Raw genomic sequence first — 22,628 nt, 5'->3', positions numbered from 1 at the left:
CCTTGGGTTGGGAAGATCCTCTGGAGAAGGGAACGGCTACCCACTCCAGTATTCTGGCCTGGTGAATTCCATGGCTAGAAGAACCTGGCAGACTACAGTCCATGGGGGTCACAAAAAGTCGGATACAACTGAGTGACTTTCACTACATATGTGAAAGAGAGCTCTTGTGTTTTTAGAATGCAGAGAAAATGGGGATGAGCACATTGCTGGGGACTTGAGTGGGCACAAGTGTCTGCAAGTCGCTGAGAGCTCACTGAGACGTCTGTGTTCATGTCTTTATTTTAGAATTTGGGCCCGGAGAGGGTATAGTATGGTTCACAAGGCTCACTCCGTGGCAGGAAGTGGACAAAACTCAATAAAACATTAGCATCTTGCAGAATAGCCTGGGACCTTGACATATTCCCATTAGAGCTGGTCCAAGTCAAGAGAGAGGGATGGGAACTCATTGTCCTCTGAAAAACATGCGTGGAAATGATGCTCAGGGCAAGGTGCTGATTCTAGCAAAATGAGGAACCTGAGGGAACAGGGAAGAAATGACAGTCTTAATTTGAGAAGAAATTAAAGAGGTGGTTCCTTAAGGACGAGTCCTGTGGTGGGGCAGCTCTGTGGCATGTGACTCCTTCCCTGGGAAGGGGGAACCATGACGTCTAGAAGTGGCAAAAAGAGATAGCGTGGGGCCTGGGGTGTGCAGGGGACACCAGGGCTTCTTGGGAGGTTTTCAGGACACATTACAGGAGAAAGATGTCTATTCTGTCTATCCCCCTCTTGTCTCTACACTTCCCAAAAGAGACTGGGTCTGGGGAAGGGATAGGTCTGAGATAGGAGGCACCTGGGTCATCATCAAAGTATCTTAGATCAGAATGAGCCTTAATTCATTCGCCTCCTCCCTTTACAGAGGAGAAAACAGTGGTCTCTGGTTCAGAGTGTGTGCTGAGTCGCTTCAGTCGTGTCTGACTCTGTGCGACCATATGGACTGTAGCCCGCGGGGCTCCTCTGTCCATGGGATTCTCTGGGCAAGAATATTGCAGTGGGTTGCCATTTCTTTCTCCACTGGTCCAGAGTAACTAAGCGAAAGATCATTTCCCATCCACCTCTTTGAATTTCCAATCTAGTGATCTCTTGAAAAGTAATATCTTGCTTTTTTCGGGGGGTACTCATTGGACTAAGACAACATCACGGGAAGTAGCAGAAGCCACGGTGGACATACCTGAGCAGTGGGGTATCCCGACAAACTTGGTGATGTCCATTCTTTGGCTCACATCCTGGGTTATCCCCCTCCAGCCCAAGGTACCATACACTTTCCCCCTGATTGTGGGTTCTGTTTTACTTTGGCATAGGGCTTTGGCATATACCCTCGAGGGCGCAGCTTTCAGCTTCTTCTCCTCTATTTCATGCTTTAGCTTCTTGTTTTCCTTTTGCAGATGGACCATCACATTGTGGAGGTGGCTGGGGAAGGAGAGGGAAGGACAGGTGGGTGTCTGGTCTGCTTCGGCCCTGTGGACACCCAGTTCCTTCCAGAGCTAGGGCACTCATGCTTTCTGTTGAAATGGAGGCCTATGTGCATCCCCTGGAAGAAGCCCAGGTCTGGGGTTGGGGTGGACCCAGAGCCAGCACTCCTGACCCACTGTGTCATGTCAGCTCTGGGCTGCCTTCTGGGGCTCATATAAAAATCCAGTTTGATAAATAATAGAAATTTGACTCAAAGGACCAGAAGAGCCAGAAGGACTTGGGCTGTGTGTCCTCAGTTTCTCATGGCCACGCCTAGGAAACATCTGCGCTCAGTTCTGATGCCAATGCCCAAGTTCTCTCGCCTCCCTCAGCTGAAAGGTTGAGAGAACAAGGGATCCTGGCTCTGTTGAGAGCTTGGGCACATTACTTGTCCCCACTTGATAGATGCAATGGCAGCTCCGTGTAGGTGAGGGGAAAGGTAACTGAGCATAACCCTGTGGCTCAATAAATGGCAACTGCTAATACTAACAGCCACATTTCTCCAAAACCAGTGTTGAGGGCAGTGGGTGACAGGGTCTTTGGGTTCAGGCCTCTCATGTTGGGATTCTGACTCTGCTGCTTACTGGTCATGAGACCACGGGTTAGGTATGTGGCCTGAATTCCTCCCTTTCTATATCCATAAATGTGGATTATAAGTGCACTGCACATGTGAGGTCTATAATGATTAAATAAATGAATACATGTAAAGCACTCAGAACAGTGCCTCATATATGGAAGCAACAAATATTAGTTGAGCTCTTGTTATGAAGATTAAAAGATGGTGCTCCTTTTATGCGGGGAGGGCTGCCCCCCTCATAGAGAAGTCCCTTCTTTATTCTGTGTCCCTCACTTGGAAAGCTCTCTTACCACAGCTTAGCCACTACCCTAACTAGTACACTCTGCTTTTCAGTTCCTGCTTCCTTCTCAGCATTCTGACCTCTGAGAACTGTGGAAGCTGGCAGAGATGGACAAAGAGACTATTAAACCTCTTTTTAGTCGTTGATGGGGGGACTGAGGCCCAGAGAGGTCAAGTGGTGAGTCAAGAGGTCACACAGACACAGATTCGGGACTCGGGGTCCTTCTGCACACATCAAGGAATCCCTGGTTCCTGGCTGACTCTTCTCCTTGGGGGCCAAGCTGCAGCCAGGGTGGCATGGGATGACTTACTCCTTTTCACCCGTCAGCTTGGCGATATATTTGACCTGTTCCCGGAGCTTGTTTCCTAGTTTCTCATTTGCGATCCTATAATAAAATTCACAGAAGAGAAAGAGTTTGCCAGACCCCTGTGAGCAAGAGCGCAAGTTGGCTGAAAAGGACACTGGGTGTTCTTGGCAAGGCCTCTGCTGGGCCTAGACCCCCACTCCCTACTCGTTCCTCAGCCCCCAGAGTTAGAGCCTTTCTTGCAACTGGCAATGAAGAGGACTTGCTATACTTCAATGGAAAACCGCTGTGGTCCCAAGAGCGTTCAAGAGATCCAGGCAATGAAAGGCAGTAAAGTCCGTTGCCAGGCTGGGAAGAGGAAGTATCCCTTCTGTCAGGGAACGGCTCCATTTCTGGGTGGATGGGCTTTCTGGACCTGTGTGATGGGTTGAGGGCCCTTCATCTTATTCCTAACCTTTGGGCTAGGCTGAGGCTGGCTCAGCCTCCCAGGAGGGCTGTGTGTGTGTGTGACACTGTTCTTTAGCACATATGTGATTCCAGCCCTTCGAACCCTGCCTTACTGTTTTTTCCTCACTTACTTCTGCTCTTTTGCCCATTGCTCCATGTTGGATATAATCTGATCATTCTCTCGGTGCATCCTGCAGTTGTCTTTGGGAGCAGACCGCTGGGGCAGGCAGGGCTTTGGCACAAGAAGTAAATGAGATAGTAAGGGGAGGGAGCGCAGGCCTATTACCTCCCCACTCCCAAATCAGGCCTCCTCTCTTCCTGGGAGAGGAGACTTGACTCTGCTGTCCGACCCCGGGGCCGGAGTTGGAACTAATGCAGCAGGATTTCTCCTCCAGCAGTGCACTGTCACGAAGTTGATTTCTCTGAGCAGATACCACTTATGCTAGAGACAGAGTAGGCTTGTACCTTTATAATAATGATTTTCAGGGTATCAAAGTGACTTATTCTAAAAAAGGAGTATATTAAACCTTTTGAAAAACAGATGGAAGAAAAAATATCGGGTAGGAAGAGAGTTTTTTTCCCCCCCCTAATTTGAGCAAAGGCCTGTAGTCACCTCGAGACATGTGGCAGCCTCCTGCTACAGACTTCATTGCTCAGAGAGCTGGGCATGCCCACGGAGCTTTCAGCCGATTCTGAGCTGTCAGAAGGGGCTCGCTCTGGAAGGGGACGGACCAGTGATTACCTAAGTCAGGGGGCTGCTGGTGTGCCTGACAGGAGAAGGCACTCTCTCTCCTCTAGATTGGGACCTTTGCGCTGCTCAATATCTCTATCAATAAAGTCACGGGAAGATGGTCGGGTTGAGACAGCACGTTGTGGGCCTTGAACACCCAGACCCTGCTTTGGTACTGAATGGGGTAGATGTCCTTTCCTTGTTCCCAGGCACTCCCGCCCCCAGCCCCACCCAAGGGTGTCTGTCATCCCATCTGTGGTCCTGGGATGTTCTTGGGGGTGGACTATGGATGTTCTCAGGGGAGGAAGTGATCGGAAGTCGAGGGGCGCCCACCTCCTTCTCGTCTGCCAGGAGGTTCTCTTTCAGGGCACACATTTCCTCCTGGAATGCCCTGAGCTGCTCCTCTTTAGCAGCTAGCATCTTGAGGTCGCACTGGTGCTGCTTCTGCCACTGCAGCACCTGGTTGCTCATATCCTCCAGCTTTTTGTCGAAGGCTTGCACCTGCTCGGGAGCACGTGGTGAGGAGGGAGACCCTGGCCTGCCACCCAGATCCTGAGTACCCCCAACAAAGCGAGAGGGACCTTTCTCTGGGAGATTTGCTGGGAGTATTTTATTTCCGGCGGCCAGCAGAGGGCGACCCTGCTCTGATTCTTTGCCACCTTCCAGAAACCTGTGGCACCCAGCACAAGGGAGGGAGTCCAGCAAAAGGGAGCGAGCCCGTTAATCAAAGGGTAGCTCAGGGTAAAGTGTACAGCTCTGAGTGCAAGAAGTGACCTTGGGCCCCTGGACAGGACAGCAGCCCAAGCCTTCGGCTGCTCCTCACCTCTAGCTCACTCTGCTGTTGGAAGCCCTGGAGTTTTTTTAACTCCCCATTCAGCTTTTTCATCCTCTCTTCATAGGCAATGATTTCTTCTTCTAGCTGAAGTTTCCTTTCTTGGGCCTGTGTCAGGCTCCGGTGCAGATTCTTTGTCTCTGAGGTCGAATGATTGAGCTTTGATAAAGACAAAGATGTGGGGCGGGGGGTGGAGAGTGGCTGTCATTGTGCTTGGGCCCTCTCTGCTGAGACCTGAATGGGGAAGGGTTCTACGTCCCCCACCCTCTTCTCCCCAGGGTGGCAGAGACACCCGGTCACCTTGCTTAGTGTCCCAGAGAGGGGTGAGAGGTGACAACGGTCAGTCTTCTGCATCTCTGCTTTCGCTCTCCCATTTCCTCTCTTTCCAATTCTATAAACTGATCAGCCAGGGGTGATCAGCACAGGGGTAGGGCATGAATTTCCCTGAAAACCCAGGTATTGGGAAAACCTTGCTCTGGGTCACCCATGGGCACAAAGACTTGCTCAATTTGACCTCTATCCCCTTCTTCCCCAAAGCCTCACTAAGAAGAAGCAAGCCTTCTCTGGACAGACATCCCCGCCGATGCAAGGGCTTGCAGATGGCCTTGGTGACAGCCGGTCACGCAGGAAATCGACTCCTGCACCTCATGCTTCTGGGGAAACTCTGATATTATACAGCCCTGGAATGGGTGGCGCTGTTGGTAAAGACTCTGCCTGCCAATGCAGGAGACTTAGGAGACATGGGTTCGATCCCTGGGTTGGGACGATACCCTGGAGAAGGACATGGCAATCCACTCCAGTATTCTTGCCTAGAGAATCCCATGCACTGAGAAACGTGGCAGGCTACAGTTCATAGGGTCGCACAGAGTCAGACATGACTGAAGTGACTTAGCACACATCTCTTAGGAGATGAGAGGGTGTAGCCCACCTTCTCCAGGGCTTGTGTGAGGTCGTCCTGGCAGCAGGCTGACTTCCGGCTTAACTCCTCATAGACGTCCTTACTGATCATGGTCTGGAGGTACTGCTTCTCTTTCTCCCCAGCCTTGTCCAGCTGAATCTTCAGACTCGCTATGATCTCCTTCTGAGAGGTTATCTTTAGGGCGGGGGAACATCACTGTCAGGGTTCTTGGCCATAGAGGCATTCTCTGTGTTCACAGAAGATAAACAATAACCGGTCTCTCTCCTCTCTGCACCAGCTTGCCAAGCAGTCTGTGATAATGCTCACTTCCCCTCACTGTTGTAAGAGGAAAAGCTGCTTTCCAAAGTCTTTTGCACTCCTCTCCCCAAACTTCCTTGCTATTACTAGTTAGCACATCCTCCCGCTACAAGGAATATTGAAAGCACTAAGCCCTGATGTGGCAAGCACATGAAAAGTCTGTTTCCCAGACTTCACAGCTTTGATGCATGCCAACCAAGCACGTGTCCTACATTCGTAACTGGATGGTTTCTGTTAACAGCTAATTGTCTCTTGGTTAGGGCTAGGATTAGGGTTGACCTGGAATTCAGTTTTGCGTTATGAACGTGATGCAGCATTTCAGCTGTGTGCATGATGCCTCAGTTCCTGACATAATCCACTGGACCTAATGCACCGTGAATGCAGGACTGTGTGTGCTTTCTTCATCACTCAGAGCTTAGGGCGTGACGCACTAAATAGACGCTCACTAAATATACCAAATGACTTGTTTAGACTGAATGAAATACTGCATTGGGCAATACTAGGAATGAACTGAACACGTAGTTCTGGCAGAGTGTGTTTAAAATTGAAATATGGACTGCTGATGAAAGGAAATGCAGTTTAAGAACACAAAACTAAGCCTCTTTCTAAGGGTTGTTTCCAGTGATTCAAAAGGTCTATTATATATGTGGGGCGTGTGTTAAGAAAATGGACCGTGCTTACACACACCCAGCCCCCTCTGGATTTCCATCAAAGGAATTCTGAAATTAGTGCTGCAGACTGCATATTTACATAACTAACTTTCTTTTGGCAAATGTGATAACATGTGTACTAAGTCGCCTCAGTCATGTCTGACTCTTTGCGACCCCATGGACTATAGCCCACCAGGCTCCTCTGTCCATGGGATTCTCCAGGCAAGAACACTGGAGTGGGTTGCCGTGCCCTCCTCCAGGGGATCTTCCCGACCCAGGGATTGAACCTGCATCTCTTATGGCTCCTTAATTGGCAGGCAGGTTCTTTACCACTCGCGTCACTTGGGAAGCCCAAATGTGATAACAGGCCTAAATTAAATATTTAGGCAGTATGCCTTATATTGACAGCAGTTCCTTGGGGATTTGCATGATTCAGACCTCAAGTCTGGATCACACTAGAGGAGAGACAAAACTCCAGAAACATCAGTGCCTCAGACCTCTGCTGTTTAAGATGCAGCCATTAGCCACATGAGACTATTGACATTTAAAGGAAACTAAAATTGGTGAATCTTAAGCTTACAAATTCAGTTCCTCAGTCCTACTAAGCCATATTTCAAGCACTCAATAGCCACATATGGCTAGTGCATGTAGTATCAAGTAACTCTAATATAGAACTTTTCCAGCATCACAGAAAGTTCTACTGGGTAGTGCAATTCTTACACTTAGAATAGTCATAGTATTTTAAGGTGAATTTTTTTTTTTTAATCAAGGAATCAGAGTTGCTTGGTCTCTCATTTATAATTCAGGGGACCACCTAATAAAGATGCTGTATTTTTTTCTTGGCCGGAAAGGTGGAGTATTGCCATTCATGGTGAAGAGAAAAAAGAGGTTTGGTGAGACAGCCAGATGATCCAGGTTCAAACACTGCTCCATCCCATCACATACTAATTGAGTCAGTTTGAGCCTCAGCCTTTCTCTCCTCTGTAAACCAGCAGAGTGAAGCCATGTCAAGGACTTAAGTAGATGGTCAATCAGTGTGATAACTGAATGTGAGCACAGTGCCTCACATACATTAGGAGCCAGTGATTCCTTTTTGTCTTCAATTCATGTAATGAAATAGAACCAAGTCCCCCTTCCACCTCATTTTTTTGTGTTTTGGGACTATTTCTGGAAGTGTTCCCTAGCAAATTGCCCCCAAACAATGGGCTCCCCCAACTCTGGTCTAAAAGGCAACTCTGGAAGACTTGATGCCAAAGCACAGATGGTTTGGGGCTTCACCTGATATTAAGACCTTCCACAACTGGAAGAGATCCGTCTTAGCCAGCAGGTGGGTGATGGAGGCACACCCCACTTCAGGAGAGAAGTGAGGCCTCAGGCACCCCAGAATGCCCATGGACTGGGCAGTTAGTGGCATTTCTGTGATGCAGAAGAGCTGGGTGCCAACTTAAGGGTCAAGAGTCACCGAGCTTAAATATCTCACCCCCTTGGGGTTTCTGTGTACTCACCTTATTAGTCAGCTCCTCGTTGACTTGCTGGGTGCTGTTTTGTTTGCTGAGAGAGGTGTCCAGTTGTATACTAAATTTCTTTACCTGTGACTTGAGGTTATCATTCTCCTCCTCCATCTTTCTCATATTCTCTATGGACTGCTCCCGGATTAAGGAACAACACCCAGAATGGAGGCGTTACTTCAGACACCCGAAGAAGCCCCTCCTCCTCTGCCCTCAGGCACAGCTCTGCCCTGTGCCTGGTGTATCTCAGGCCTTCTCTGTCCCCTTCACCGTCTTTCTCACCTTCCCTCCCTTTTCTCCTGAGGTCTGAGTACCCTCAGCCTCTATATTCCGCCAGGCCATGCAGGGCTCGGGTCCAACCCTGGGATTCTTAACCCTGAGTCTTCCCAGATTATCCTCACCATCTTTTCTTTCCTTTTTCCTTCTAGTCGGAATGTCTCGAACTCTTGCTCCACTAACTTCCGCTGCTCTTTGCTCTTTTTTAATTGCTCCTTTTTATCCTCCAGCAATTTGGTTACCTCCTGAAGTTGTTCTTCTAGATTGCTTTTGGAGGAGGCGTGCTCCCTGTTCTGAGAAAACAAACGCTGGGCTGAAAATCAGTGTTAGACACCCTATTTGGCTGGGCAGGGAGGGGTGGAAACCCAATCCAGAGATGACTGAAATAAATATGAGGACAACTCCTTGGTTATTTAGCATGTATAATAAAAAATTCCCTCAGGTTGAGCAACATTTTTTTTGGTTCAATTAGATATACTTTCTATTTATAGATACAGGTCTCACTTATTTACCAAGTCTTTCCACATAAAAACCTCTTTGAATAAATTTTTTAAAAATCGTAGAAAAATACAAAAAGAATAATTCAAAGTTTTAAAAAATTTAAATTGACTGAGAAGGAGAGCTTTTGAGTCCTAGAAAAAGAAATACTATTGTCCTTTTGTTTTTAAGCTTAGCTGGAACTGGAGCTGACTGGCTGGCTTGGCAATTCTAACACAAATTCTGGACAAGTAGTTTGCAATGGATTGGTGGTAGCATCTTCCCAGATAAAGAACGATGCAATTTTTTTTGGCCTCACTGCTGGGTTTGTGGGATTGTAGCTTCCAACCAGGGATTAAACCCAGTCCCTCAGCAGTGAGAGGAGTCCCAACCATTGGACTGCTGGGAAATTTCCCAAGAGCTGTGCAATTAGCTTTAAACAGAGCCAGTGCTTGAGCTGCCCACCTGCTTGCCTTCCTTACCTGGTGTTGAATGTGGTTTATATGATCTAGCTGTTCACTCAGTTTTACATCTTGCTCAGCCAATGTCTTCTGAAGCTGCCTCTTCTCCTTCTCTGAAATTTCAAGCCTTCTCATGACCTCAGAGAATTCTAACGTCAGCTCCTCTATCCGTTTCCTAAAGCAAAATGGCAAAAAACAAACAAACAAACAGAGGTGGCTGGACTTCAGGGTCCGTGTCAGTGGACTGTGGGCTAGCTAGCTGCAACAGGGCTTGCTACCCCACTCCTGGGCAGCAGCCCACGGTGCCCAACTGGCTCACCGGGGACAGAGCCTCTGTCTGGAGGTGGACCTGCAATACCTGCTGGGTACAAGCTCCTCCTCAGCTGTCAAGGAATCCTTCTGCAACTTCTGAAGCTCCCTCTGGAGCTCCTGGATGGTCTCTGCCTTCTGCTTCTCCAGGCAAATACAGCTTTGCAGCTTCCTCTGGCAGTCCTCCAGGTTGTCATTTGCCATAAAGGCCTCTTCTTTGTAGTCGGCTGCTTGCTGAGCTGCAGGAGATAGGAGATGACCCCTGGGGCGTGTCCACGTGTGAGAGGAGTGTGCGTGAAGATTGGACTCTCTGATTTCTGAGACCAGTTTAAAAAGTCTGCTCCTTCATGTTGTGACCTACTTCAGTTTCCAATCTGTCCTCCTCTCTCTCTATTTCATTATCACTCCTGAAGAGCTTGGTTAAACTATCTGTCTTCAACCTACCCACCAGCCATGAACTTCTTGTTAAGTTAAACAAATTGGTAGAAATTGCTCAGTATCTGTTTTGCGACTCACCCTGTCACTGGGGACAAATCCTGACCTCATGGAGTTTAGCTGTACCTGGCTCACCTGATGTAGAGAACACAGTAATGTTAAACTCACACTGTGAACTCAGGAAGCAAGATTAGTGTGGGTAAGTAGAGCCCTGGCCTTAGAAGAAGGAAGAGAAAGGTAATTATTGGTGGGGGGTAGAGGTGGACTATCAGAGGAAATACACAGTGAAGGGAAGCGGGGGCATGTCTGAAGAGGATGGGAAGATACCAGTTTAACTGGAAAGTGAGAAGGAATGGTGGGAGACAGTTAAGTGCATGGACTCGAGGCGGGTTTCGAAGAGTGTCAAAAGGCTGAGAGAAATATTTAGACATGGTTTAGCGGGTTATTGAGCAGGGACCTGCCATAAAGGAAAGAATGTTTTAGGAAAAGTGGAATGTCTTAGAATGGAGAAAGATATCTCGTAATATTCTTTTAGCCCACGTCCTTGTCTACACTGGGTATGAAGGAAGTGAAGTGAAGTGAAGTCGCTCAGTTGTGTCCGACTCTTTGCGACCCCATGGACTGTAGCCTACTACGCGCCTCCGTCCATGGGATTTTCCAGGCAAGAGTACTGGAGTGGGTTGCCGTTTCCTTCTCCAGAGGATCTTCCTGACCCAGGGATCGAACCCAGGTCTCCCGCATTGTAAGCAGACGCTTTACCGTCAGCCATCAGGGAAGTCCATACTTCAGGGTGTGAAGGAAGAAGCACACAAATAATTTGTTTACTGGAGTTTCTCAACACCAAATACCTCCCCACTTCCTGTTGTTTCTCCTATCATTTCTACATTAAATATCACTCCTCTCTCCTTTTTTTTTCTGGGCCTGGAATACTGGAAGAAAGATGGTGTCACTATGGAAATGATTATATACCCAGCAGAAGGGAGGAGGATTTCTTTCTTTTTTTTTTTTAACAAGGGAGAGAGTAGGTTCAGCTTTGGGAATGTTGGGTTAGTTGGGAAGGTGGATGCAGCTAGTTTCTAAAGACAAGACTGAGTAGGTGCCATGTCAGGGCTGGGGCTCCAGGTGTTGGAGTTGCCTGCAGAGGAATGCGGCCACAAGGAGCAGAGGCGCTTACCAGCAGAGGGAGGGGAGAGACGGCGGAGGGTGGGCTCTTAGAGATGGGTGACCAGGGTCAGGGCAGGAGCGAAACAAGGTGAGATCTGTGGAAGAAAGGGTCAGATCTGTGGAAGAACGAGGGACCTGTCGTGTCTCCAAAGCTAAGAAACAACCACTGAGGTGTGGGGGCCAATGGCGTGGACATACACAGAGTTAGAGGAGGGTGAGGAAGGACACAAGCTTTGAATTTTTTCCCCCCAATTGATACATTGCTCACTTAAGATTTATCCTGTTAAATTGTATAGTGCAGTGGTTTCTCTTAGACTGACAAAGTTGTGTGACCATGAGCATATAATTCCAGGACATTTTTTTACCACCCCCAAACAACCCATATCCAAGGCAGGAAGTTACTAGCACCCTCTGAGAAGCACTTTCAGCAGAGGGGCAAGAACGTAACCCACACTCTAAGTGACTGTGCTTGGAGGCCAAAAAAGGAGAGAGAGTTAAAAAGCAGGGAAGGAAGAAGTGAGTGGTGTGATAAAGGTCCCAGAGAAGGTGGAGAGGAGTGTGGTGCAAAGAAGCAGGGTGCAGAGCTCTGTGCTCCCGTGTGGAGCAAAGGAGAGGCTGCCGAGAAAACGTGGGCATGTGAGAGCGGCGGTCTGCTTTCCCAGCCTGAGCACCTGCTGTGTGGCAGGCCTCCAGAGGGAGTGTGAGGAAGGGGCGTAGGGGCGGCCCTAGCTGCTGTGAGGTGAGGTGGGATCCTGTGGCGACCGGAGTGAGACAGTGGAGAGGGCTCCAGGGGGTTGGGGGCAGTGGGGCCAGTGCTTGCCCGGGGGCCTCACCAGCCAGCCTCTGCTGCTGTTTGGCGTCTTCGAGACATTCCTTCAGCTTCTTGATCTCGGCCCGCAGGTGCCCGTACTCGGCCTTGCACTTGTCCTGCCTCTCCTCCTGGATGGCGATTTCGAGTTCGTTTGTCATGCACTGCTGCTTCTCCAGCTCCATCTCCTTTTTCACGAGGTTGTTCTGAACCTGCGCCAGTTCCTTCTCTAGCTCGTGCAGCATTTCATCTTTCTCCTGGAGGAGCTAAAGAAAGTGAAGTGTTAATGCTGATGGAGGCCTGAGGAGCAGCAGGGCCAAGTCAGCTAGAGATCGCCTTGAGCCACTGTCTTCTCTTGTCTGGATGTTGTAGTGGCCTCCACCTGGGCTCCCTGCCTCCTGTAGGGCTATTCTCTTACAGAGAACAGCAGCCAGAGGTGGGCTTTTACAAATGCGAGCCAGATCTTGTTATGCTTCTGTTCGAAGCCTCCACTGGGTCCACCTCACGTGGAAAAAGGCCAAAGTCCTTACAAAGACCTCCGGGGATGCTCATGATCTGGTACTTGGCTATCTGTCTGACTTTACCTCTTGCCACCCCACACTTGCTCTGCTTCTCAGCTCACTCCAGCCTTAGGGTGCCAGCCCTTGCTATTGCCTCTGCCTGGAATATTCTTCAGGATCTCAGCCTGGGTGGCCTTCTTTCTTCATTCAAATTTCTGCCCAAATGTCACCTTATCAAAGAGGGCCTTCCCTGACTACCCTGGGTAAAACAGCCACCAAGTTGTTTTAGGAATTCATTAGTACCTAACATTTTATTGTAACTTTTTTTACTTGTTTGTTGTCTGTCTCTATAGACTAGAACGCAAGCTCCATGAAAGTAGGGATGGCATATGTTTTATTATATTCTTCATGCCTTGAAGAGTGCTTGGTGCATCATAGAAATTCAAAAATATCTGTTGAATGAACATATGAGTGACTCAAAGATGCTTATTCAGACTCCTCACTTCCTGTTGTCATCTCTCCAAATATCTCCATTTAAAAAAATTAATTTATTTTTAATTGGAGGATAATTGCTTTACAATATTGTGTTGGTTTCTGCCACACACCAATGTGATTCAGCCACCGATATACATATGTCCCCTCCTTCTTGAACCTCCTCCAGCCTCCCACTCCATCCCACCCCTCTAGGTTGTCACAGAGTGCTGGTTTGAGCTCTCTGAGTCACTACAGCAAATTTCCACTGGCTATCTGCTTTACATATGGTAGTATATATGTTTCTATGCTTCTCTCCCAATTTGTCCCACCTCTTCTTCCCCTACTGTGTCTGAGTCTGTTCTCTATGGCTGTGTCTCCACTCAGTTCAGTTCAGTCGCTCAGTTGTGTCCGACTCTTTGTGACCCCATGGATTGCAGCACTCCAGGCTTTCCAGTCCATCACCAACTCCTGGAGCTTGCTCAACTCATGTCCATAGAGTCAGTGATGCCTACCAACCATCTCATCCTCTGTCGTCCCCTTCTCCTCCTGCGTTAAATCTTTCCTAGCATCAGGGGAAAGCATCAGTCTTTTCCAAGGAGTCAGTTCTTCACATCAGGTGGCCAAAGTATTGAAGTTTCAGCTTCAGCATCAGTCCTTCCAATGAATATTCAGGACTAATTTCTTTAGGATGGACTGGTTGGATCTCTTTGCAGTCCATGGGACTCTCAAGAGTCCTCTCCAACACCACAGTTCAAAAGCCTTCGGCACTCAGCTTTCTTTATAGTCCAACTCTCACATTCATACGTAACTACTGGAAAAACCATAGCTTTGACAAGATGGATCTTTGTTGGCAAAGTAATGTCTCTGCTTTTTAATATGCTGTCTAGGTTGGTTATAGCTTTTCTTCCAAGGAACAAGTGTCTTTTAAGTTCATGGCTGCACTCACCATCTGCAGTGATTTTGGAGATCCCCCCAAAATAAAGTCTCTCACTGTTTCCCCATCTATTTGCCATGAAGTGATAGGACCAGATGCCATGATCTTAGTTTTCTGAATGTTGAGTTTTAAGCAACTTTTTAACGTTCCTCTTTCACTTTCATCAAGAGGCTCTTTAAGTTTTTCGCTTTCTGCCATAAGGGTGGTGTCATCTGCGTATCTGAGGTTATTGGTCTTTCTCCCAGCAATCTTGATTCCAGCTTGTGCTTCATCTTGCCTGGCATTTTGCATGATGTATTCTGCATATAAGTTAAATAGGCAGGGTGACAATATACAGCCTTGAGTACTCCTTTCCCTATTTGGAACCAGTCTGTTGTTCCATGTCCAGTTCTAACTGTTGCTTCTTGACCTGCATACAGATTTCTCAGGAGGTAGGTCAGGTGGTCTGGTATTCCCATCTCTTTCAGAATTTTCCACAGTTTGTTGTGATCCACACATTGACTATTGGTATAGTCAATAAAGCAGAAATAGATGTTTTTCTAGAACTCTCCTGCTTTTTCAATGATCCAATGGATGTTGGCAATTTGATCTCTGGTTCCTCTGCCTTTTCTAAATCCAGCTTAAACATCTGGAATTTCATGGTTCATGTACTGTTGAAGCCTGGCTTGGAGAATTTTGAGCATTACCTTGCTAGTGTGTGAGATGAGTGCAATTGTGTGGTAGTTTGAACATTCTTTGGCATTGCCTTTTTTTTGGATTGGAATGAAAACTGACCTTTTCCAGTCCTGTGGCCACTGCTGAGTTTTCCAAATTTGCTGGCATATTGAGTGCAGCACTTTCACAGCATCATCTTTTAGGATTTGAAATAACCTCAGCTGGAGTTCCATCACCTCCACTAGTTTTGTTCATAGTGATGCTTCCTAAGGCCTACTTGACTTCGCATTCCAGGATGTCTGGCTCTAGGTGAGTGATCACACCATCATGATTATCTGGGTTGTGAAGATCTTTTTTGTACAATTCTTCTGTGTATTCTTGCTACCTCTTCTTAATATCTTCTGCTTCTGTTAGGTCCATACCATTTCTGTCCTTTATCGAGCCCATCTTTGCATGAAATGTTCCCTTGGCATCTCTGGTATTCTTGAAGAGATCTCTGGTCTTCCCCATTCTATTGTTTTCGTCTATTTCTTTGCATTGACCACTGAGGAAGGCTTTCTTTTCTCTCTTTGCTACTCTTTGGAACTCTGCATTCAAATGGGTATATCTTTCCTTTGCGTCTCCACCGCTACCCTGCAAATAGGTTCATCAGTACCATCTTTCTAGATTCCATATATATGTGTTGCCCAGAGTGCATGTGTACTTAGGCACTCAGTCATGTTGACTCTTTATGACCCTCTGGACTGTGGTCTGCCAGGCTCCTCAGTCTCTGGGATTCTCCAGGCAAGAATACTGGAGTGTGCCAAGAGCAATTTCAAGGAAGAACTCAGAATTCCACCCCGCCCCACCCCCCAATTCCCGTGGTCCCCCTATCCCCTTGGCCCTCCTATGTCCTTCCCCTTGTCTAAAGCGCAGCAATCTCACTGCGCATGCGTAGGTGCTCTCCAAGCAACGCCGAGGATGGCAGAGCCGCAGAGCCGGCTCCCGCCAGGCCTAGTCTCGCACCTGCCATCTGGCGGTTCCAATCAGGGAGCTTCCTCGCTTTACCTTGTCTTTCTTCAAACCGAGCTTCTGGGTCTCGGTGAACTGCGTCTGCAGCTCCTGCAGCCGCCGCTGCATCATGATGACCTCCTTCTCCTTCCTCTCCACGTGGGCAGATGTCTCCTCCCGCAGCCCGTGCAGGTCCAGCTCCAGCTTCATCATGTCTACAGCGGGAGGAGACAGAGTGCTTCTTGCTCAGAGGGGCGCTCCGCCCTCCGGGGCTCCCCTCACCCGCCTCCGCACTGGCCCACGGTTTACCCTTCATGATGTTTTTCTTCTGTTCTGACACGGACTCTAGCTCCATGCGCAGATCCTTCACGAGGTTCTGGTACTCCTCCACGTGCAGGCACTGGCTGTCTTTCTGCTCTTGCAAGTGCTTCAGTATCTGGGCAGACGGAAGAAGAGCGGGGCGGGGTGAGGACCTGCGGGGAGAATGCTCCCGAGAATGCCGAGGGTCCAGACAGGCAAATCCGGAAGGACACAGAGTAGAAGAGTAGTTGCGGGGCGGGGGCGGGGGGGGGGGGGGGAGGGGGGAGGGAGGAGGGGGAGGATGGGGAGGATGGAGAGCGATCCGTGATCACTCATGAATATGGGTTTCTTTGGAGTGATGAAAATGTTCAGAAATTAGTGGTGATGTTGCCCCACTTTGTGAATATACTAAAACCCACTGATTGTACACTTTAAATAGAGAGTTTTCTGGTATGTTTGGAGAAGGAAATGGCAACCCACTGCAGTATTCTTGCCTGGAGAGTTCCATGGACAGAAGAGCCTGGTGGGATACAGTCCGTAGGGTCACAAAGAGTCGGATACGACTGGGTGACTAACACTTTTCTTATATGTAATTACATCTCAATTAAAAAATAAAGAGTAGGAAAAAAAAAAGGATATGGCCGACTTCACCTGCTCACACAGAATGGAATGTGCATAAAAGTCCCCCCCCCCCTCCTTCTTGCCATACTCAGTGTCATTCATGAAGCACTACTGTGTGCCAGGCACTATCCTGGGTGCCGCAAACAGCACAGACACCAATTCTTGCCCCAGGGAGCTTACCTTCTGGTGGGGTGAGACAAACAAAGAGCATAAAGTAGTGACTTACAGAAAACATGAAAAGCTGACACCCGGGTCTCCTGCACTGCAGGCAGACGCTTTACCGACTGAGCCACCGGGGAAACCCATGGAAGAAACAGGTCAGCAAAAGGGGAATGGAGGTGTATGGGGTGGAGGTGAGGTGTGCTGCAACTTTAAATAGGTTGGATAAGGTTAGCCTCAGTGAGACGGTGACCAAGGAGGAACAATTAGTTGTCTGGGCATGATGGGATGCTGGGGAGATCGTTTATGTGATTTCAGAGTTGACAGTGATGGTGGGCTGCACTCTGAGGGCTGAGGGGAGCAGCTGCAGAAATGCAGGGCAGTCACCGTATGACCTAGGTGTGGGCCCCGTAGGGCCAAGTGAGGGAAGAGAGATGGCTGGCCCTAAGTGAGATGTGAGTAGTTTCAGTCCTAACAGAATATTTACATAATGGCTTTGGGTAGGATATATTAAATGGTATGGGAAACTGGATTCTATTTCTTGAAGAAATCTGTACCTTAAAAAAAATGGAGTGTTAAAGAATTTGTGTTTAGTAGATATAGAGTTTCAGTTTTGCAAGATGAGAAAGTTCTAGAGATTTATTGCACTATAATGTGAATATACTTAACACAACTAACTGCACATTTAAAAATGGTTAAGGTGGTCAGTTTAATGTCATGATATTTTTTCCATTATGAAACATCAAAAAGTGAGGGAGGAATAAAGACATTTCTCAAACATGGAGTGTATGAGATCTTGCTATATGTCAGGATGTGAATAACATGGGACTGACATTTAAAATATATGTTGACAGATATACAAGGAGAAATTCCAAAGTTCATTCAGACTCTGTGGAAATAGAAAGCCCTGGGAAAAGATGCATCTCTGTTCCCCAACCAGGGGATCCCTTGGAGAGCTAAAGTGTGTTGACTCTCTCTGCCACTTCCCTTTACTGCTACTGAGTCACTTCAGTCATGTCCGACTCTGTGCAACCCCATAGACGACAGCCCACCAGGCTCCCCCAATCCCTGGGATTCTCCAGGCAAGAACACCAGAGTGGGTTGCCATTTCCTTCTCCAAGGCATGAAAGTGAAAAGTCAAAATGAAGTCGCTCAGTCGTGTCTGACTCTTAGCCACCCCATGGACCGCAGCCCACCAGGCTCCTCCGTCCATGGGATTTTCCAGGCCACTTCCCTTTACCACCACAGTATTCAGCACTGGCATGGCCTCACGTGGCTGGCTTTATTTTACATCTCAAATTCAGGCATGACTGACTTCAGATCTCCTAGAAGGGACCCTTGCCTTGTTTTCACTATTGTATTGGTTGGTCAAGTCTTACGATTTGTTTATATGGCTTAAATGCTTTTTCATTATTTGAATCAACTTTTGAGATGGCTTTGAAATTTGAAAACATAAGAGTTTTTAAAAAGGGAGTGAATTTGAATTAATAATCTTCCCTAAATTTGTTGCTTTTCAGTTTCAGCCAGAAACCAGAAGGCTGGATGATTCTTTTGAATCTAGCAAGCCAACAGGAGTCTCTGTCTTGTTTAGCTATACCGTTGGACATGAATGAAGAGATAGGTGCAATGCCAAAATTCAATTTCAAAATCTAATCATGCCAGACACATTCCTTGGGTACATTATATACAGTATCCTTATGACAGGGCTGAACAAAGTGAGGCAAATATAGAATAAAATATAAAATGTAGTATAAAAATTTTAACAACAAGGAGAACCCAGAATCAAACCCAACTTGGCCCATCCCATCAGGCACAAATAGGCAAATTTCTCCCACCTTTTTGATGTCTTCACAATCTTCTGAGGAACTAGGGGGGTGTCGGTGGGTGGCTGTATAGGAAGCAAAGTCTGCTTGTAATTTTATCAAAGCCTCTTCACGCTCCAGAACCTGCAACGTAGCACAAATCAGTTATGCTGGATCATCAACACAGTGGCTTGTTACTACTGCTATTTTTGCAAGGTGTTCCTTTGTCAGTCCAAGTTTATTACAGCATTGTGTAATTCATATTATATAAACTAGGGAGAAAGAATTATGTTTTCAGTCTTATATCAAGGCTCACTAAGGCACAGACAGTGGTTTTTCTCGAGTCCATCAATCGCCACACTTTGGACCCCCTCTTGATCCTCTCTGTGTGGTCCAGTTTATGAGGCAGAAGAAGGTTCTATGGAGACTGTGGTGGAAAGATGTACTGAATCTCTCAGAAGATAGGATTCAAAGTTCAAGAAGTAAAGAAGGAAGCTTCTTATGGATTGAGTGAATATGTATGTTTTTAAAAATAAAACAAAAAATGAAGCTTTAGTTCTTGTTTGTTGAAAATAATTCAAATAGAACCCAAGCATCAAAAATAAGAAGTGAGGGACTTTCCTGGTGGTCCAGTGGCTAAAACTTCATGCAGGGGGCCCGGGTTTGATCCGTCAGGGAACTAGATCCGACATGCTGTAACTAAAAGTTTGCATGATGCAACTGAAAATCCTGTGTACCACAAATAAGACCCGGCACAGCCAAATAAATAAATACTTAAAAAACAGAAGTGAGACTCTCCTATTTAGTTATTCTCCTCTTTCTCACTTCTACTAAGGAGGAGGAACACTGTTGGTAATTTACAGTAGGGGTCCCCGACTTCTAGGATCTAATGCCCGATGATCTGAGGTGGAGCTGATGTGATAGTAATAGAAATAAAGTGCACAATAAATGTAGTGTACTCGAATCATCCCGAAAGCATCTCCACCCCTCCCCCATCTGTGAAAAAACTGTCTTCCAGGAACTGGTCCCTGGTGCCAAAAAGGTTGGGGATCACTGATATACACTTCTATATTATGATCAAAGACTTTAAAAAATAAAAGCTGGATTGGACTCTACACAGGGGACTACAGAAACTTTTTCTCAATAATATACCACAAATGTCCTTCCATGTAGCCCTTACAGATCTACTTAATCCTTTTCCGTGGCATATTATTCCATAATATAGATGTCTCTTTAATAATTTCTTTCAATCTCTTTAACTGTGTCCTTGCTGATGGACTCCTTGGTTGTTGAGTGAGATTTTAAGTCTCTTTAGAATCTCAGACTTAGTGTGTGTTGGGGACGCACACTGAGGAGAATATCATCAAGAGGCAGGGGCATGTATATATAAGACATGTGAGGAGTGCTGGCAAAGAGATTACTTTAGGTGATTCTTTCCCCTCCTCCCTTTACTCAAGACTTTATTTTGGGTCTCTTGGGAAAATGTTCCAAAAGGAGACACTTACCAAAGCATTACTGCAGGCTAGCTTATTTCGAAGTTCCTGTATTAGATCATCCTGTTCAGAGACCTTTTGCCAGACTTCAGATAATCGTTTCAGGGTCTCCTGATGCTCTTGAATCATGCAGGGAGAAGTGTATATACGTACCTTTGAATGATCACCCTTGTTCTCGGGCTCCTGGGATATTTAAAAGTGATAGGTTGATTTTGAGCTAATCTTGGAGTCAATTTCAGAATGCCATGAGCATGAACAATCTCTAGACCAATACTCTAGAAGTTTATGTTCACATATCTGATTCATATATATGAATCAGATCTTCCAGAACAAAAGAAAAAAAAATTAAAAAGTGCACATACAATAAAAAGTTCAAATGGTTCACAAGAGAAAACACTGAAAAGTAAATCTTGACCCTCCGTGACCCAGGTCCCCTTTTCCATGATGGTCTATGTTACCAGGCTTTTGTATATCCTTCTGGGGATAGTTTATGCATATTTACATATCATTTATATATATGTGTGTAACCCCTTACTCTTTCCCTACCCAAGTGAAAGTCTTCTGCATACTATTCTAAACATTTATTTAGGATATTTTCCATATTGCTATTTGTAGATCTATCTTATTCTTCTTTTAAAATTAATTTCAAACTGCACAAGTAATACACACACACAAATATATATAAAATCTTTACAGAACATTGTAGGGACTTTCCTGGTGGTCCAGTAAGAATCTACTTTTCAATGCAGGGGATTCAAGGGTTAACCTCTGGTTGGAGAACTAAGATCCCACATGCCAAGAGTCAAGTAAGCCTGCATGCCACAACTACAGAGAAATCCATGTGCTGCAACAAGGAGCCTGCATGCTGCAGCTAAGACCTGACAGCCAAACAAAAACAAAACAAAAACAAGCAACCACTAAACTGCCCCAGCCCAAACCTCTAAGATGAAAAACACTGTAATATTACAGGCAAGTCTAAATTTCTCTTTGACCACCGCCTCTAACTGCATACTTATTGCATTCTCCAGAGATGATAACTTGTGCATATCTTTCTAGCACTTTATCTATACATTTACATACATACAAATGCATATTGTAGAATACAGACATTATTTTCACTTTTTGAAACATGAATTTTTCCTCAACAAGATGTCTTAGAAATTTATCCATGTTGGTACAGGTGCCTCTATCTTGGCTCTTTTAAATATGTTTATCCAGTTTCCTATTGATGGGAATATATGCTGTTTCCAAATTTTTTTCTAAAATGAAGCTGAAATGAATATTTTTGCACATAAATCTTTGAGTAGCTATTCTAGTTTATGTGTAGATTAAATTTGTAGATGTATTATAGGAATCTATCTAAACAGGGTCTATTTAAAACTTTGATAGCTGTTGCATGCTTATCCTTCAAGGAAATTGTACCAATTGACACTCTCATCAACATGAATATGTCTGTTTTCCTAGAACTGCATTTTTTATTTTTAAATGTCTTTCTCTAGATTATCTGAAATCATGCATGAAGGTTACTACCTGTTCACTGGTCTGCACTAATAATGGGGTGAACTGATGCAGAGAAGCAAAAAAGAGCAAAAAGTCCTAGTTTGGATGGTAGATCCTTTCTCCATTAAACTATCTCCCTAACTGGGCTTTTTCAGGCAAAGTTAGAAATAGTTCATGTTCACTGAGCATGAAAGTTGCCCATGAGTATATAAATAATTCAGTGTCTATGTGGAAAAAGGAATGGAGAACAATAAAAAAGTTAAGAAACAGAAAGATGATATCTATAGATTCCAGTATCTTAATACTTACAGTATGAAAAAGAGAAATTACTTTTAAAGTAATAGAAGAAAAAATCCTGGAATTGAAAAAAATGTAGACCTTCAAAGGATCAGCTAAGTTTTGAGAGACTTAATGAGAAATAAATTTTAAAAAATTCTGAGCCTAAAAACCTCTAGAGTTCAGAGATAAAACAGGTGACTCACACAAAATGAGAAATAGGTTGAAAACTAACAATTCCTCTTTAATACTGCATGGTATAATATAACACAGCTATAGTTTTCTAAGACTTAGTTGTAAATCTGTATACCCAATCAAAATAGTATTCACAAATGATGGCAAAATAAACCTTGTTCAGACATGGAAATTTTGAGAATTTTTACCATTCACTGTTGGTTTCTGAAAGAATTAACAAGGAATTATTGCAGCAAAAGGAAAAGTCCAAGAATGCAGAAGAGGTGGATTATACCGCTTAGTGAGTAAAAGATTATTTGTAATCTTAAAGAAATGTATATTTTGTCAGTCATATAACTAGCTCAAGAAATTAAACAAAAGATGAAAAGTTTTCAAATTCATTTACATTAGGGTAGCATAATCCAGACACCAATATGAGATTAGAACACATAAATTTAAGTCATCAAAATAATCTCACTTCTGAAAATAAAAACTAAATGCTAATAAACTTATAATAGCAGTTTATTATAATTTAGTTTAGCAGTTTATTATGATATATATTATTTTAATTAAAATTAAGTTATTTAATTAAAATAATAACATATATCAAGGAGGATTGGTTCCAGGAATGTAAAGATTGTTCTATTAATGAAAATCTATTAATTTATTACACTTCATTACAGGAAAAAAACTCTGTGATTACTTTGATAGGTGCTAATAAAAACATCCAATAAAATCCAATATCTATTCCTGGTAAAAATTCTTGATAAGCTATGTAGAGACAGTTAC

The 22,628-nt window shown here is 45.4% G+C and overlaps 1 protein-coding gene across 1 annotated transcript in view; it reads right to left on the bottom strand.

Annotated features, from left to right (window-relative positions):
* Positions 1-574: 574 nt before the first annotated feature.
* The window catches only part of PMFBP1 (polyamine modulated factor 1 binding protein 1), a 160,696-nt gene continuing 138,642 nt past the window's right edge, over positions 575-22,628 (bottom strand). The window contains exons 9-24 of the mRNA XM_068993037.1: positions 19,902-20,072; positions 18,430-18,540; positions 15,824-15,950; positions 15,572-15,729; positions 11,988-12,228; positions 9,605-9,794; positions 9,268-9,421; positions 8,434-8,601; positions 8,030-8,167; positions 5,587-5,751; positions 4,650-4,817; positions 4,160-4,327; positions 3,228-3,328; positions 2,656-2,730; positions 1,208-1,446; positions 575-624 (exon numbers count right to left, since the gene is read on the bottom strand). Coding sequence (XP_068849138.1) covers positions 575-624; positions 1,208-1,446; positions 2,656-2,730; positions 3,228-3,328; positions 4,160-4,327; positions 4,650-4,817; positions 5,587-5,751; positions 8,030-8,167; positions 8,434-8,601; positions 9,268-9,421; positions 9,605-9,794; positions 11,988-12,228; positions 15,572-15,729; positions 15,824-15,950; positions 18,430-18,540; positions 19,902-20,072 — 2,424 coding nt within the window. The remainder of the gene's footprint in view (positions 625-1,207; positions 1,447-2,655; positions 2,731-3,227; positions 3,329-4,159; positions 4,328-4,649; positions 4,818-5,586; positions 5,752-8,029; positions 8,168-8,433; positions 8,602-9,267; positions 9,422-9,604; positions 9,795-11,987; positions 12,229-15,571; positions 15,730-15,823; positions 15,951-18,429; positions 18,541-19,901; positions 20,073-22,628) is intronic.

Source organism: Capricornis sumatraensis, chromosome 20 (assembly GCF_032405125.1).
Source record: "Capricornis sumatraensis isolate serow.1 chromosome 20, serow.2, whole genome shotgun sequence".
Lineage (NCBI taxonomy): Eukaryota > Metazoa > Chordata > Mammalia > Artiodactyla > Bovidae > Capricornis > Capricornis sumatraensis.
This window is presented reverse-complemented; position numbering and strand designations above follow the sequence as displayed.